General features: G+C 41.0%; 1 protein-coding gene across 1 annotated transcript; it reads left to right on the top strand.

Annotated features, from left to right (window-relative positions):
- The first annotated feature begins 414 nt into the window (after nt 1–414).
- On the top strand, nt 415–1,687 carry LOC138900992 (uncharacterized). The gene is made up of 3 exons (XM_070188717.1): nt 415–562; nt 1,148–1,413; nt 1,496–1,687. Exons 1-3 carry the CDS (start codon nt 415–417, stop codon nt 1,685–1,687), a joined length of 606 nt encoding a protein of 201 aa, XP_070044818.1.
- The last annotated feature ends 13,645 nt before the right edge of the window (nt 1,688–15,332 follow it).

Genomic DNA, 15,332 nt, shown 5'->3' with positions numbered 1-15,332 from the left:
CCTCAACCATTTAGCGGTGATGACTCAGAGGATGCTCGGGGTTTTCTGGATAAGTGTCAACGGATGCTTCGGATAGCAGGTATTCTAGAGACCAATGGGGTCTCAATCACTACTTTTTAATTTTTTGGGGCTGCCTTCAGATGGTGGGAGGTTTACGAGAGGTGTAGGCCGGTCGGTGCAGCACCCCTTACCTGGCAGCAGTTCTCTGGTTTATTCCTGGAGAAGATCGTGCCTCAGTCCCCCGGAGAAGAGCTGCACAGACAGTTCGAGTAGCTTCCTCAGGGTGATATGTCCGTGACATAGTATGAGATGAGATTTTCAAAATTGGCCCGTTTTACTATCTGGTTGATTCCCACAGACAGGGAGAGGATCCGGAGGTTCATTGATGACCTCACTTTTCATCTACGATTACTCATGGCTGGAGAAAGAGTGTCTGGTGCTACTTTCGATGAGGTTGTCGACATTGCTCGTCATATTGAAATGGTTCACAGCCGGGAGCGGGTTGAGAGGAAGGCTAAGAGGCCTCGTGGTTTAGGTGATTGCAGTGGTGTTCCCTCAGGCTGTTAGTTTTACCGCGGTAGGGGCCGTTCTTACAGACACGCTCAGAGGGGTCGTCCAGCTCATCGTGGTGCATAAGCTAGCCACGGTTCTTATAGTGCTCACTCAGGCCAGTCTTCATTCAATGCACTAACAGCGCAGAGTTCTCATCATGCCTCATCCACTTAGGCTTCTACGGGTAATTCTTCGGGTTATCAGGAAAAACAGTTCCGTCAGAGGAAGGGTTGTTTTGAGTGCGGAAAATTAGGTAATTTTAAGAGAGATTGTCCTAGACTGTTGAATGGGTCTCCACATTATAGTTCTCGACCGACGACACCAACACCAGCCATTACATCACCCGCCCAGCCCACTCGGGGTGGGGGTCAGGTAGCTAGGGGTCGCCCACGATGTGGAGACCGGTCAGGTGGCGGTCAGGCCTGATTCTACGATTTTCCTGGCAGGCCAGATGATGTTGCCTTAGATGCAATGATCACAGGTATTATTTTAGTGTGCCATAGGGAGGCTTCTATATTATTTGACCTTGGTTCCACTTATTCATATGTATCATCTTATTTTTCTCATTATCTGAATATGTCTTGTGAGTCCTTAGATTCACCTGTTTGTGTATCTACATCGGTGGGCAATATTATTACTGTAGATCGTGTGTATCGGTCTTCTGTGGTAACTATTAGGGAACTGGAGACTAGAGTTGATCTCTTATTACTCAGCATGGTTGATTTCGATGTAATCCTTGGTATTGATTGGTTGTCTCTATGTCATGCTATTCTGGACTATCACACAAAAATCGTGACGTTGATGATGCCGGGATTGCCAAAGGTTGAATGGAGAGGTTCTCTAGATTTTCTTCCTAGCATGGTAATTTCTTATTTGAAAGCCCAACGTATGGGTGGAAAGGGATGTTTGTCATATTTGGCCTTTGTGAGAGATGTTAATGCAGATACTCCTATTATTGATTCAGTACCGGTCATGCGAGACTTTTCGGATTTTATTTCCAGCAGACCTGCCGGATATGTCAACCGACATGGATATTGATATCAGTATTGACTTGGTGCAGCGCACTCAGCCCAATTCTATTCCTCCGTATCGTATGGCACCAGCTGAGTTAAGAGAATTGAAAGAGCAGCTTTAAGAACTCCTTGAAAATGATTTCATTAGGCCTAGTGTGTCACCTTGGGGTGCATTGGCTTTGTTTGTGAAAATGAAAGATGGTACTATGCGGATGTGCATCGATTATAGGCAGTTGAACAAAGTTACAATCAAGAATAAATATCCCTTGCCGCATATTGATGACTTATTTGACTAGCTTCATGGAGCGAGGGTGTTCTCCAAAATTGATTTGAGATCTGGGTATCACAAGTTGAAAATTCGGGATTCGGATATTCTGAAGACGGCATTCAGAACTCATTATGGCCACTATGAATTTCTTGTGATATTTTTTGGGCTAACCAATACCCCAGCAGCATTTATGCATTTGATGAATAGTGTATTCCAGCCATATATTGATTTATTTGTCATAGTATTTATTGATGATATTCTGGTGTACTCACGTAGCCAGGAGGAGCATGCACAACACTTGGGTATTGTATTACAGAGGCTAAGAGAGGAGAGACTTTATGCCAAATTCTCTAAGTGTGAGTTCTAGCTTAGTTCAGTGGCATTCTTGGGACATATATTGTCCAGTGAAGGAATTAAGGTGGATCCGAAGAAAATAGAGGTAGTTCAAAATTGGCCCAGACCCTCATCAGTTACTGAGATTCGGAGATTTCTCGGCTTGGCCGGTTATTATTGTCGCTTCGTGGAGGGATTCTCGTCTACTGCATCGCCTATGAATAAATTGACATAGAAAGGTGCTCCGTTCAGGTGGTCGGATGAGTGTGAAGAGAGCTTTTAGAAGCCCAAACAGCTTTGACTACAACTGCAGTATTGGTGTTGCCTACAGGTTGAGAGTCTTATATTGTGTATTGTGCCGCGTCGCGTATTAGTCTCGGCGCAGTGCTGATGCAAGACGGTAAGGTAATTGTCTATGCGTCTAGATAGTTAAAGGTACATGAGAAGAATTATCCGGTCCACTATCTTGAGTTAGTAGATATTGTTCACGCCTTGAAAATTTGGTAGCTTTACTTGTACAGTGTCCAGTGTGAGGTATATACTGATCATCAGAGTCTACAACATCTGTTTAAATAGAAGGATCTGAATTTGCCGCAGTGGAGGTGGTTAGAGTTGCTTAAGGATTACGATATCACCATTCTCTATCATCCCGGAAAGGCCAATGTGGTGGCCGATGCCTTGAGTCATAAGGCGGAGAGTTTGGGCAGCTTAGCATACTTACCGGTAGCAGAAAGGCCTTTAGCCTTAGATGTACAGGCTTTGGCTAACCAATTTATTATGTTGGATGTTTTCGAATCGAATCGAGTTTTGCCTTGTGTGTTTTCTCGGTCTTATTTATATGGTTGCATCAGAGAGTGCCAGTATGATGATCCACATATGCTTGTCCTTAAGGACACGATTCAGCACTGTGATGCCAAAGAAATCACTATTGGAGATGACAGTGTATTACAGATGTAGGGTAGGCTATGTGTGCCTAATGTAGACGGTTTGCGTGAGTTGATTCTCCAGGAAGCTCACAGTTCGTGGTGCTCCATTCATCCAGGTGCTGCGAAGATGTATCAGGATTTGAGGCAGCACTATTGGTGGAGGCGAATAAAGAAAGATATAGTTGGGTTTGTAGCTCGGTGTCTAAATTGTCAACAGGTAAAGTACGAGCATCAGAGACAGGGAGGATTACTATAGAGACTTGATGTTCCAGAATGGAAATGGGAGCGTATTACCATGGATTTCGTAGTTGGGCTCCCACGGACATTGAGAAAGTTTGATGCTCTTTGGGTGATAATAGATCGGTTGACCAAATCTGTGCATTTTATTCTAGTCGATACTAATTATTCTTCGGAGCAGTTGGCTGGGATTTATATTCGCGAGATTGTTCTCTTGCACGGTGTACCAGTGTCCATCATATCAGATCGGGGCACACAGTTTACATCATATTTCTGGAGAGAAGTGCAGCGAGAATTAGGTACACAGGTTCAGTTGAGTACATCATTTCACCCTCAGACGGGCAGACAGTCCGAGCACACTATTCAGATATTGGAGGATATGATACACATCCGTGTCATTGATTTTGGGGGTCTTGGAATCAATTTCTACCACTCACAGAGTTTGCTTACAATAACAGCTACCAGTCGAGTATTCAGATGGCTCCATATGAGGCTTTGTATGGAAGACGGTACCGGTCCCCGGTGGGTTGGTTTGAGCCGGGTAAGGCTAGGCTATTGGGTACTGACTTGGTTTAGGATTCTTTAGAGAAGGTCAAAGTGATTCAGGAACTATTTCGCACGACACATTCTAGACATAAGCCGACAGGAAGGTTCGTGATGTTGTTTATATGGTTGGGGAGAAGGTTTTGCTTAATATTTCACCTATGAAGGGTGTGTTGAGGTTCTGGAAGGAGGGAATGTTCAGCCCTCGGTATATTGGGCCTTTTAAGATATTGAAGAAGATTGGAGAAGTGGCTTATGAACTTGCTTTGCCACCTAGTCTATCAGGTGTTCATCCAGCGTTCCATGTATCCATGCTTCGAAAGTATGTCGAGGATCCGTCTCATATTTTGGATTTCAGTACAGTACAGCTGGACGGTAATTTTGTCTTATAATGCAGAGCCGGTGGCTATTTTAGACCGACAGGTTTGAAAGATGATGTCAAAGTACATAACATCAGTGAAAGTACAGTGGAGAGGCCAGCCAGTCGGAGAAGCTACTTGGGAGATTGAGCAGGAGATATGGAACAAATATCCACACCTATTTGAGATTCCAAGTATGATTCAAAACTCATTCGAGGACGAACGTTTGTTTAAAAGGGGGAGAATGTAACGACCTGGACGGTCATTTTGAGTATTATAAAACCGTTCCCCCATTTACTGCTCAATGTATGCTTTATAGTTATTTTATGACTTGTCGGGGTAGTTGGTTCGGGTCCGCAAGGAATTCAGTGTGAAATGAGACACTTAGTCTCATAATTGAAAATATAAGTTGAAAAAGATGACCGGATGTGGACATATGTGTAAAAGACCTCGGATTTGAATTCTGATAATTCCAACAGCTCCGTATGGTGATTTTGGACTTAGGAGTATGTCCCAAAATTTATTTGGAGGTCCATAGTGGAATTAGGCTTAACATGCCGAAAGTTGAATTTTTGGGAAGTTTGACTGGGGGTTGACTTTTTGATATTGGAATCGGAATATGATTCTGAAAATTGGAATACCTCCGTTATGTCATTTATGACCTGTGTGCAAAATTTGAGATTAATCGGACGTGATTTGATAGGTTCCGGCACCGTTTGTGGAAACTTGAAATTTCAAAGTTTATTATGCTTGAATTGGGATATGATTCCTGGTTTTAGCGTTGTTTAATGGGTCCGACTAAGTTTGTATGATATTTTATGACTTTATGGTATGTTTGGTTGAGGTCCCGGGGGGGTCGGGTGAGTTTCGGGAGGGGGGGAGGGGGTTAACGGATCATTTATGGCCTTGGTAGGATTGCTGATATCTGCTGCTGCATTCTACTAGTTTCCTCTTTCGCGTTCGCGAGTGGGCCCTCGCGTTCGGGAAGAGTGTTTTTTGAGTGGTGAGATTTTGTTCTTCGTGTTCGTGAAGGGGAAGACGCGAACGCGAAGGTGTGGTCTGTGTGTGCATCGCGAACGCGGGTGTGGTGTCGCGTTCGCAAAGAGTAGTGAGGAAATTGGGGACCCTAGTCCTTGTTCTATGCATTCGTGAAGTGGTGGTCGCGTTTGTGAAGGTTTGAGCTGGTAAAACTTCGCGTTCGCGAAGACATGGTCGCGTTCGCGAAGGGTTATATTTTGGGCAGTTGAGTTTGTGCTTCGTGAACGCGAGGCTTCGTGATGAAGGCATTTCTGGGCAGAATTAAAAGTTCCACAAACGGGGTTTTGACTTCATAACACAAAATCAAATTGGGAGCTCGGTAAAAGGCGATGTTTGGAGAGATTTTTGCGTGGGTGTTTGGGGTAAGTGATTCTTATCCATTTTTGATTAATTTCCATTATTATGCCTTCGAATCCATCATTTAATGGGTGAATTGAGTTGAAAATTTTTGAAAACCCTCTCGATTTAATTTGAAGATTTGAGGGTTGAGTTGAGGTTGGATTTTGGTAAAATTGGTATGGTTCGACTCGTGGTTGAATGGGCTTACGAATTTTGTAACTTTTGTCCGGTTCCGAGACGTGGACCTCATAGGTAATTTTGGGATTAGATTTCGAATGTTATGAAAAATTAGCATTTGCTTATGGAATTAATTTCAATAAATTTTATTGACTGAACAGAATTATTTATAACTAGATTCGAGGCATTCGGAGGCTGATTTGCGAGGCAAAGGCATAACAGAGTAAAGAAATTCACGCTCTAAGGTAAGTAACAGTTTTAAATCTGTTCCTGAGGGTATGAAACACCAGAATTTTGTGTCATGTGATTATTTTGGAGGTGACGCACATGCTAGGTGACGGGCGTGTGGGCTTGCGCCGAGGAGATTGTGACTTGGTCCATCCCGGGAAACTGTAAAGTTAAACAACTTGTTGTTAACTATATGTTCTCTACGTGTTGAAGAAATTTGACTGTAAAACATGCTTAGGCAATGTGATAGTACTGTTGGGACCCACAGAGGTTGCGTACTTGTTGAATTATTTGCTAATTGCTGTCTTGTACTCAGTCATAATTTTTCTTGTGTATCATACCTCAGTCTTGCTTGATATTTGTTGATTCACTATGTTATCTTTGTTTGTGCCGATCTTTGTGATTTTCGAGAGCTCGATAGATTAGAGAGGTTGAGGACTGAGTAAGGCTGAGGGCATGTCAGTGAGGTAAGGATATTATGGCATGTGAGTTGTCCGTGTAGGATATTACAGCACGTGAGTTGTCCGTGCATCATGTGAGTTGTCCGTGCAGGATATTACAACATGTGAGTTGCAGTCCGTTCGGATTATGGTGCTTGGGTTGTAGGAGCCCCTACAGAGTCTATACACCCCCAGTGAGCGTGGGTACCCATTGAGTGTGAGTGCTGAGGGTTGAGAGCCGAGTGGTTGAGTTGTCGTGATGAGTGGAGTGACTGTTGCCCTGAGAGGATATGCATTGTTTTCATTTGTTGTTGCACTTAGTTGCTATCTGTTATTGTTGTCAAATCCTCTGAAATATTTTATATCCTAATTTCATAAACTTGAACTGTATAAAATTGACTTGACTTAAACTGCTGGATTCAAAAGCATGTGCATTCTTTGATGGAATTACTGAGAGTGAACTATAACTGTGTAGCTCATCATTATCCCCAGTTCCTTATTTATTATTGTTACTTGCTGAGTTGGTTATACTCATACAACACCCTGCACTTCGTGTGCAGATCCAAGTGTTTCTGGACATAGCGGGTGTTGATTCTCTCACACAGTTAATCTTCTGGAGATTCAAAGGTAGCTGGTGTGTTTCGCAGACCTTGTCTCTCCTTTCCCTATCTTCTTGTTTACTGTATTTGGTCTTAGGCTATTATAGACCGTATTTTCCAGACTTGTATTCATATTAAATGCTCATGTACTCAATGACACCAGGTTTTGGGGAATGTTCTTATCAGTATTTGTGGAATCTTTTATTGTATTTAAATATTATATTTTCAAACTTAAAAGAAATTGTGGTTTATTGAGATTATCGGCTTGCCTAGTATCGAGATAGGCGCCGTCACGACAAGTTGGGATTTTGGGTCGTGACAAATTGCTACATGCTTATGTGACTTCCTTGACATAATTGCTACTTGTCATTGAGTTATTCTTGTATTAAATTGTCCGTCATTTCATAATTCCATGCTTATTTGCTACTTGCCTCTTATCACTTTTCTTGCATATCTGAATTGTCCTATGTATTTGTTGTCTTATAATTTCGTAACATTTATTGCCTTCAATTATGTAGTTTCAATTTTATGATTTGTTAGATGGGTAGATATCGTGGAGTTTGTAAAGTTAAGACATTTGAGTTGTTCGAGATTCTTTGATTGTCATGTGATATTCCATTGTTTCGAACATTCACTCTCTTGATGTTGAATTTCTTGTAAATTCTGGTTGTTGACTTGCTATTGTTAATTGAAATTTTATGGGGAGCGGGTTACACGCCGCAACGGAAATTGAAAGGTAATAAATTAAAATGGCGGAATAAGGGCGGATTAGGATATTGACAGATGATAATATGGTGGGATCGAGTTACACGGCGCAATAGATTGTTTAAATTTGATATTTTGGGATCGGGTTGCATGTAGCAATAGATTGTTTAAAATTATATTTTTTTGTGACTGTTGGATTGGCCTTGGTATTCGAGATGTGTTATGTGACTCGCTATTCTAGGCTCTCTAGAAGTTGGATTTTGAGTTCGTTGTTATGAAGTTACTGGTTTACTTACGTTCTTGTCTTTTCTGTTATTATTATAATTGCTAACATGTTATTGTATGTGACCCGCCTTACCCTCATCACTTCTTCGTCAAGGTTAGGTTCGGTACTTACAGAGTATATGGGGTCGGTTGTACTCATACTACACTCTGCACTTCTTGTGCAGATACCAGTTTTGGTCCTAACGGCGTTTAGTAGACTTGCTCGGATGGAGCCATTCAAAGGAAACTTGAGGTATAGCTGCACGACGTCCGCAACCCTAAAGTCCCCTTCTACTTCCTTTAGATATTTATTTTGATTCATATAGTTATGTTTATTTCAGACCATTATCTGTAGTATCCTAGAAGCTCATGTATTCTTGACACTAGTTTCGGGATTTGTATTTGGATTTCGTCGCTTATTGTCTTATTTCCTTATTTCAGACTATTTAGCTTCATTCTTATCATTTAATTTGCAAAGTTATTAGAAATGGTTAATAGATATAGCTAATATTGGTTATAACGATCCGACCACTCAATTTGGGAATTAGCATTCTGTTTGGTGGCTTAAGGTCTCGAGAAGCTTCATAATATATATTATGACTAGTGTGCGTGGTCGAGTTCAGATTTCGGATGATTCAGAATCAATTTGGAAAAAGGATTCTTGTTTTAGAAGCTTAAATGGTAAGAGTTGATCAGAGTTTGACTTTTGTGTATATGAATGCGAAAAGGCATTTTGATTATTCCAATAGATCAGCATGGTGATTTTTGACTTAGGCGTGCATCCAGATTTGGAGGGCCGTAGGATAATTTGAAGCATTTTTGGCGAATATTAGGAAGTTGAAGTTTTGGAAGGTTAAGAGGTTTGAGCAGGAGTTGAATTTGTTGATACGGGGCTTGGATTACGATTCTGGAAGTTGGATTAATCCATGTTTTGATTGGAGAATTTGCGATTTTTATCAAAAAGTTTCCAAAGAGAATAATTTGGTTTTAAATATCGATTTGGAGTCTGAATTGGATGAAATTAGTATGGCTGGCCTCGTAATTGAATTGCGTGTTCGAATTTTGTGAATATTTTCGTGTTCTGAAGTTCCCCCCCTCCCCCCCCGGTGGTTGACTTGTTAGTTTTTGTTAAACATTGAAGCTTGATTATCCGAAATCGTTTTCTATGTCTTTTATCTATGATTTCAAGTTATTTTGGCTAGACTTGAGCCATCTAGGGGTTGTTTCACTTGAGAAGGTCATTTTAGAGTAACGGTCTAGCTTGTTTGAGTTAAGTATTTTGCCTAACTTTGTGTGGGGGAAACTACCCCTTAGGATTTGAGTCATTTTTGCTAATTATGTCATGTGAAATCTGTGTACGCGAGGTGACGAGTACGTACTCTGGCTTATATACGGAAAGTTGACAGTCTAGGGCTCTTAGGTTCTTATGTTCATAGGATGTGAAGTTGTTTTAGCATGCTAAATCCCCACATTTATTAAATTTACCCTTACATGTCTTATTTGTAATTAATTGATTCATGTTTTACCCTTGTTGCCAATTAAACGTTTATGTACCTTAATTGAAGATATTGCCTCTTTATTGCCATGCTATCTTTTCCTTAATTACGTATCCTTAATTAAAGTTATTATTATCCTTTCCGTAATTGTTTATCCTTAATTGAAGTTATTATTATCCTTTCTGTAATTGCTTATCCTTAATTAAAGTTATTATTATCCTTTCCATAATTGCTTATACTTAATTAAAGTTATTATTATCCTTTCTGTAATGGCTTAACCTTAATGGAAGTTATTATTATTATTTCCGTAATTGCTTATCCTTAATTGAAGTCATTCTTATCTTTTCTTTAATTGGTTATCCTTAATTGAATGTTTTAGTATCTTTTCCGTAATTGCTCAACCTTAATTGAAGTTTTGTTATCCCTTTCATTGTTGACTTATAATTATTTAGAATCACTGATTCATGTTATCTCTCTTACCGTCATGTTGTACTTATGTGGAAATCATTGTTGCCTGCTATCGCTGCCCTTGTTGAGTTATTCTTGTTGAAACCGTCATTCCATGTTGTCTCTTTCATTGTGAGCTTGTTCATCTGTTTCTTTGTGTTCTGAAGTTCTTGAGTTGATTTACTTACCGAATTCTCGTGTTATTTTTGTTGTTTCCATTGTACCTAGTATCGTTGAGTCGGGGGCTATGCATTGTTGTGGTATTGAAACTATTTTGAGGAAATATTGTGGTATATGGGCACATGTTGTGAGTCATTTTATGTTGATGTTATATTTTTGCACATGTAATATTGTTGAGAGGATTGTCGGGGTGTTCGCACGTGAGTTGTTCGTGCTATTGATACTATTGATATTTGTACATGCGGCTTGACAAGGCAGGCTAAATATGTGGGTTTGCGCATGTGGCAAGACTAGGCGAGCACTTACTTTATTATTGCGCACGTGGCGAGACAAGGTGGGCTATGTCGGGGAATGATTTGTGATGACTAGTAATGGCATGGGGGCATTGTTATTGTTGTTATTTGTGTAGTGGTGTGCCTACCCTGGTAGAACACTTGCACAAACATACATGTAAATAAATCACCCATATCGGTTTAAGAAGATGAATCCTGATATGATTAACCATTTATATGTACTCCCGTGTACTTGCCTTCTGTGTGAGAGTTATCATGTTGGCACGTGAGTTGTCCATGCAGTCATGAGTTATGGTTATTGTTAGAACGTGAGTGGTTATATAAGATACTTTCACTCTCTTGGAACGTGAGTCGTTCGTGCGGTTATGAATTTGTAATGTGGGCACAAGAGGCCAAGTGATTAGGTTTCAAGAATTAGGACCCGTGATTGTTGATTATGAGGTTTGGTACATCGTGGAAACTTCTGAATAGATATGGTGTAAAAGCAATTGTTCTTGTTGAGTTACTTATTTTCCTTTATTTGGTTTCATCGGACTTAGATTGTGTCCGACTTACTCTACAACGTTACAATATGCTTGCTTCTTGTTGCAAATTGTTGTTTCTAGTGTTTCATTGTTAATATTGTTTTGTCTTCCTTACCATGCTTAGCTTTATATTATCATTGTTTCCCCGTTAGTTCACCTTCATACTTGTTCAGGTTGTTTAGTCCAGTAGCTGTCTTGACTGTCCATCGTACTAATCCACAGAGGTTAGTCTTAATACTTACTGGGCACTGCTGTGGAGTACTCATGCTACGCTTAATGCATATTTTTGTGCAGACCCAGGTATATCGAAGTTGGTTGATCAATAGTTAGTTGGTTGGTATTTGCTTTAGAGACTCAAGGACAACTTTCCATTGCGTTTGCAGGCCTCGAAGTCACCTTCTGATATTGTACTCATACTGTTTATTTCTATTCCGAAACAGTTGTATTTCGGGGGTTTTCTAGCATACTCAGTAGAGCTTATGACTTGTACTACCGGTTTTCGGATTGTTGGCTTGTATGGAAATTTACATGTCGAAATTCATAGTTGTTGGTTAAATTTTGCTATTAATTCAGTAAGTGTTAGGCTTACCTAATCTTAGAGACTAGGTTCCATCACGATATCCTATGAAGGGAAATTGGGGTCGTGAAAACTTGGTACCAGAGCTCTAGGTTCATATGTGCTACGAGTGATAAGTGAATTTAGTAGAGTCTTGCGGATTAGTACGAAGATGTATGTACTTATCTTGGAGAGAAAGCAGAACTATTAGGATAGTTTCACTTCTTACATTCCAATGGTGCGAGTTTATTGACCTTGGCGCTTGAGCCTTTGTCATTCTATTCTCTCACAGATGCCGAGGACACGAGTTGTAGTTACTGATGACGCTTTCCCTAGAGCCGATGTTTCTAGAGGTCGGGGCAGAGGCAGGGGCCGAGGAGGAGCACATGCTACAGCTAAAGCACACGTTTTAGCAGCAGTTGAGGAGCCGCCAATAGCTCCTATTGGGAGACAGGCACCGGAGGCGTCTGTTGTTTCCCCCGGACTTCAGGAGACCTTAGCATAGTTCATGAGCATGTTCGGTACATTGTCTCAGACGGGGTTGATTTTGGTTGCACCAACTATTTCACATACCGGGGGAGGAGTTCAGACTCCCGCCGCCCGCAACTCAGAGCAGCGGGCTCACATTGGTCAGGTTTCATGTGTGGTGCTGGCACAGTCAGTTGTTCTAGTTTAGCCCATGATTAGGGCAGCACCATCTGAGGAAGAACAACTTAGATTTGCGAGGTTCAACAAGTATAACCCTCCTACCTTTAGTGGTTTGGCTTTAGAGGATGCAAATAGTTTCCTAGAGGTATGCCACCATATTTTCCACACTATGTGTATTATGGACACGAGTGGGATTTCTTTTTCTACGTTCCAACTTAAGGGGGTCGCATATCAGTTGTGGCAAATGTACGAATTAGGTAGCCTAGGTGAGGCAGCTTCACTAACATGGGATCGGTTTTCAGAGTTCTTCTTGAGCGAGTATATTCCTCAGACTCTTCTAGTTTCCTGGCGTGCAGAGTTTGAGCAGTTGCGCCAGGGCACTCTGTTAGTGTCAGACTATGCCATTAGATTTAATGATTTGTCCAGACATACTGCTTTGGTTTCTATAGTTAGAGAGCGATTCTGCAGATTCATTAAGGGGCTCTGTAATGACATCTTATTCAGCATGGCTCAAGAGTTGGAGTTGGATGTTCCATTTTAGAAGGTGGTATAGATTTCTCGCTGACTAGAGGGCATGCGGGACCAGGAGGGAGAGGACATGCGGGGTCAGGAGAGAGAGAGAGGACATGGAGGCTAAGAGGACTCGTTGACCGAGTGGATATAGTAGTTCCTATATTTGAGGCAGGGTACGCCATGGTAGAGATTTTGTGGGTAAGTTAGATCAGTTTGTAGTTCAGGCTTCGCGCGATGCTTCAGATATCCATGGGTCTTACAGTGCCCGTGTCAGACAGTTTTCATAGCCACGCCATTGTAGAGGTTGTTTTGAGTGTGGAAATACTAGCCATATGGTGAGAGATTGTCCCTAACTGCGGACAAATATGTCACAATGGGGTATTCAGGCGATGAGTTATGCTCTAGTTGTTGATATCACTGCACTGCTAGCTTGGGGTGCAGGTCAGGCAGGTAGAGGGCACCCAAAAGTAGGAGGCCCAGGCCGTTGATGTGCTTTCGATGGTATGGCTGAGGTCGCTACACCAGATGATGTCGTACATGTATGGTTTCGATTTTTTATAGAGGAACATCATCATTTGTATTTTGTTTCGGTTCTACTTATCGGGGTGAATCATGGTATGTTGCTTCACATATGGGTGAATTTCATGATTTTGAACTCTACTTATGTGTTTACCCATGTTGGGAGATTCTATAGTGGTAGCATGTGTCTATCATTTTGTTTTTTTCATTATTGGGAGTTGTGAGACTAGGAATGACTTTCTGTTACCCATTACGGTAGGTTTTGATGTGATTTATAGGTGGTTGATTATGATTTGTGAATTAGATTCTCTATCGGTGTGGGAGTTCAGTTGTGTTGTAACTTTGCTAGCGGAAATTGAATTAATGGAACGTTTCAGTTGTTATGATGTGTAGTCTACTTGTGATTCAGAGTTGAGGATAGGATCCTCGAGTTCCTAAGAGGTTTGTTATGTTTGGACCGGGCTACGTGCCGCGGTGAAATTATTAGGATGAATCCTTGTGATTTATTCATATACTTTGATTCTCCCTTGTGGAATTAATTCGTACTACGCCACTGATACGGAGTTGTGCCTGTTGGTCTTGTTTGATAGTTATTTCATGTGCTCCCTCATATATTCTGTCATATTTGTGTTATGTTTATTGGGTTTTAGCTTACGAGGTGTGTGCCTGAGTAATATTGGGTGTGACTTGTTGATTTGAGTGAACAATCATGGCATCTTCGTGTTATTGAATTATTGTCGGTGTTGTGGAGGTTTGGAACATGGTTCTAACTAATATGAGGTTAATTGCTGGTGTTGGGTTTGAGTATGGAAGGCTATTGTGATCAGAGATGTTGTTCTGGACATATGTGTAGTGTGTTACGTCGTGTGTTTGTATATGGTGAGTGTAGACATAGGTTATTGCAGCTGGTTGAGGTTGATACCATGTGTTGATGTAGTAATCGGGTCTTTTGGAAATGATCAGATGGTGAGAAATTTGGTTCTAAGGTCTAGTGGTATTGGTGGAAGCAAAAATCTTTAGTTGAGGTGGTATTGTCGGGCTTCCGTGGATTTGGGGTGATGTGGGGTCACCCGCGGGTGTATGTATAGTAAGTTCACTCAGTGATTGATGACTTCGGAATGATTCTTGGCACGTTCGAGGACAAATGTTTGTTTAAGAGGGGGAGTATGTAATGACACGAATGGTCATTTTGAGAATTAGCATTCTGTTCGGTGGCTTAAGGTCTCGAGCAGCTTCGTATTATGTATTATGACTAGCGTGTGTGGTCAAGTTCGGATTTCGAATGATTCGGAATCACTTTGGAAGTAGAATTCTTGTTTTAGAAGCTTAAACGGTAAGAGTTGAACAGAGTTTGACTTTTGTGTAGAGACTCTAAAATGGCATTTTGATTATTCCAATAGCTTCGTATGGTGATTTTGGACTTAGGCTTGCGTCCGGATTTGTATTTGGACTTTGGCTTCCTATGGCATTTTGATTATTCCAATACCTTCGTATAATTTAAAGTATTTTGGCAAATATTGGAAAGTTGAAGTTTTGGAAGGTTGAGAGGTTTGACCTGGAGTTGCCTTTATTGATATGGGGCTCGGATTGCGATTTCGAGGGTTGGATTAGTTCTATTATGTCATTTGAGACTTGCATGTGAAATTTGGCGTCATTCTGGGTTGATTTGATATGTTTTGGCGCGAGTTGTAGAAGTTGCAAGTTCATAAGTTTATTAAGTTCGATTTGAGGTGCGATTCGTAGTTTTTATGTTGTTTTATGTGATTTGAGGCCTCGATCAGGTCCGCATTATATTATGGGACTTATTGGTATGTTCGGACGGGGTCCCGAGGGGCTTGGGTGAGTTTCGAATAATTTTGGGTTGGTTGTGTTGCGCTCGTTTTTTATGTTTCGATTTTGTTTCTTCAAGAATAAATGTTACTGCATTATGCAAATGTGCTCAAATTTCTGCTTTGATTGTAGCATTAGATCTGTATCGTCATTACGGAGCGATAGCAAAAATAATCGTCGAATTTGGATATCGTATGAGGAAGTTCTTTTGGTATTTTGATCATATCTTGAGTTATAGAGCTCCGATTGAGGTGATTTATATGGCGTTCTTCTCGTATTTTTATGGGGGTCAGTATATAACTATA

This window comes from Nicotiana tomentosiformis, chromosome 11 (genome assembly GCF_000390325.3).
Source record: "Nicotiana tomentosiformis chromosome 11, ASM39032v3, whole genome shotgun sequence".
NCBI classification, from domain to species: domain Eukaryota; kingdom Viridiplantae; phylum Streptophyta; class Magnoliopsida; order Solanales; family Solanaceae; genus Nicotiana; species Nicotiana tomentosiformis.
The sequence above is the reverse complement of the archived record's forward strand: the minus strand, read 5'-3'. Positions and strand labels throughout refer to the sequence as shown.

Bases quoted from the DNA above. Each gene is read 5' to 3' on its own strand.
- LOC138900992 (XM_070188717.1), top strand. From the start codon at position 415: ATGGCTGGAGAAAGAGTGTCTGGTGCTACTTTCGATGAGGTTGTCGAC. The intron at 563-1,147 runs GTTAGTTTTACC...GTGAGTCCTTAG, and splicing joins CAGTGGTGTTCCCTCAGGCT to ATTCACCTGTTTGTGTATCT. The intron at 1,414-1,495 runs GTAATTTCTTAT...ATGTTAATGCAG, and splicing joins TAGATTTTCTTCCTAGCATG to ATACTCCTATTATTGATTCA.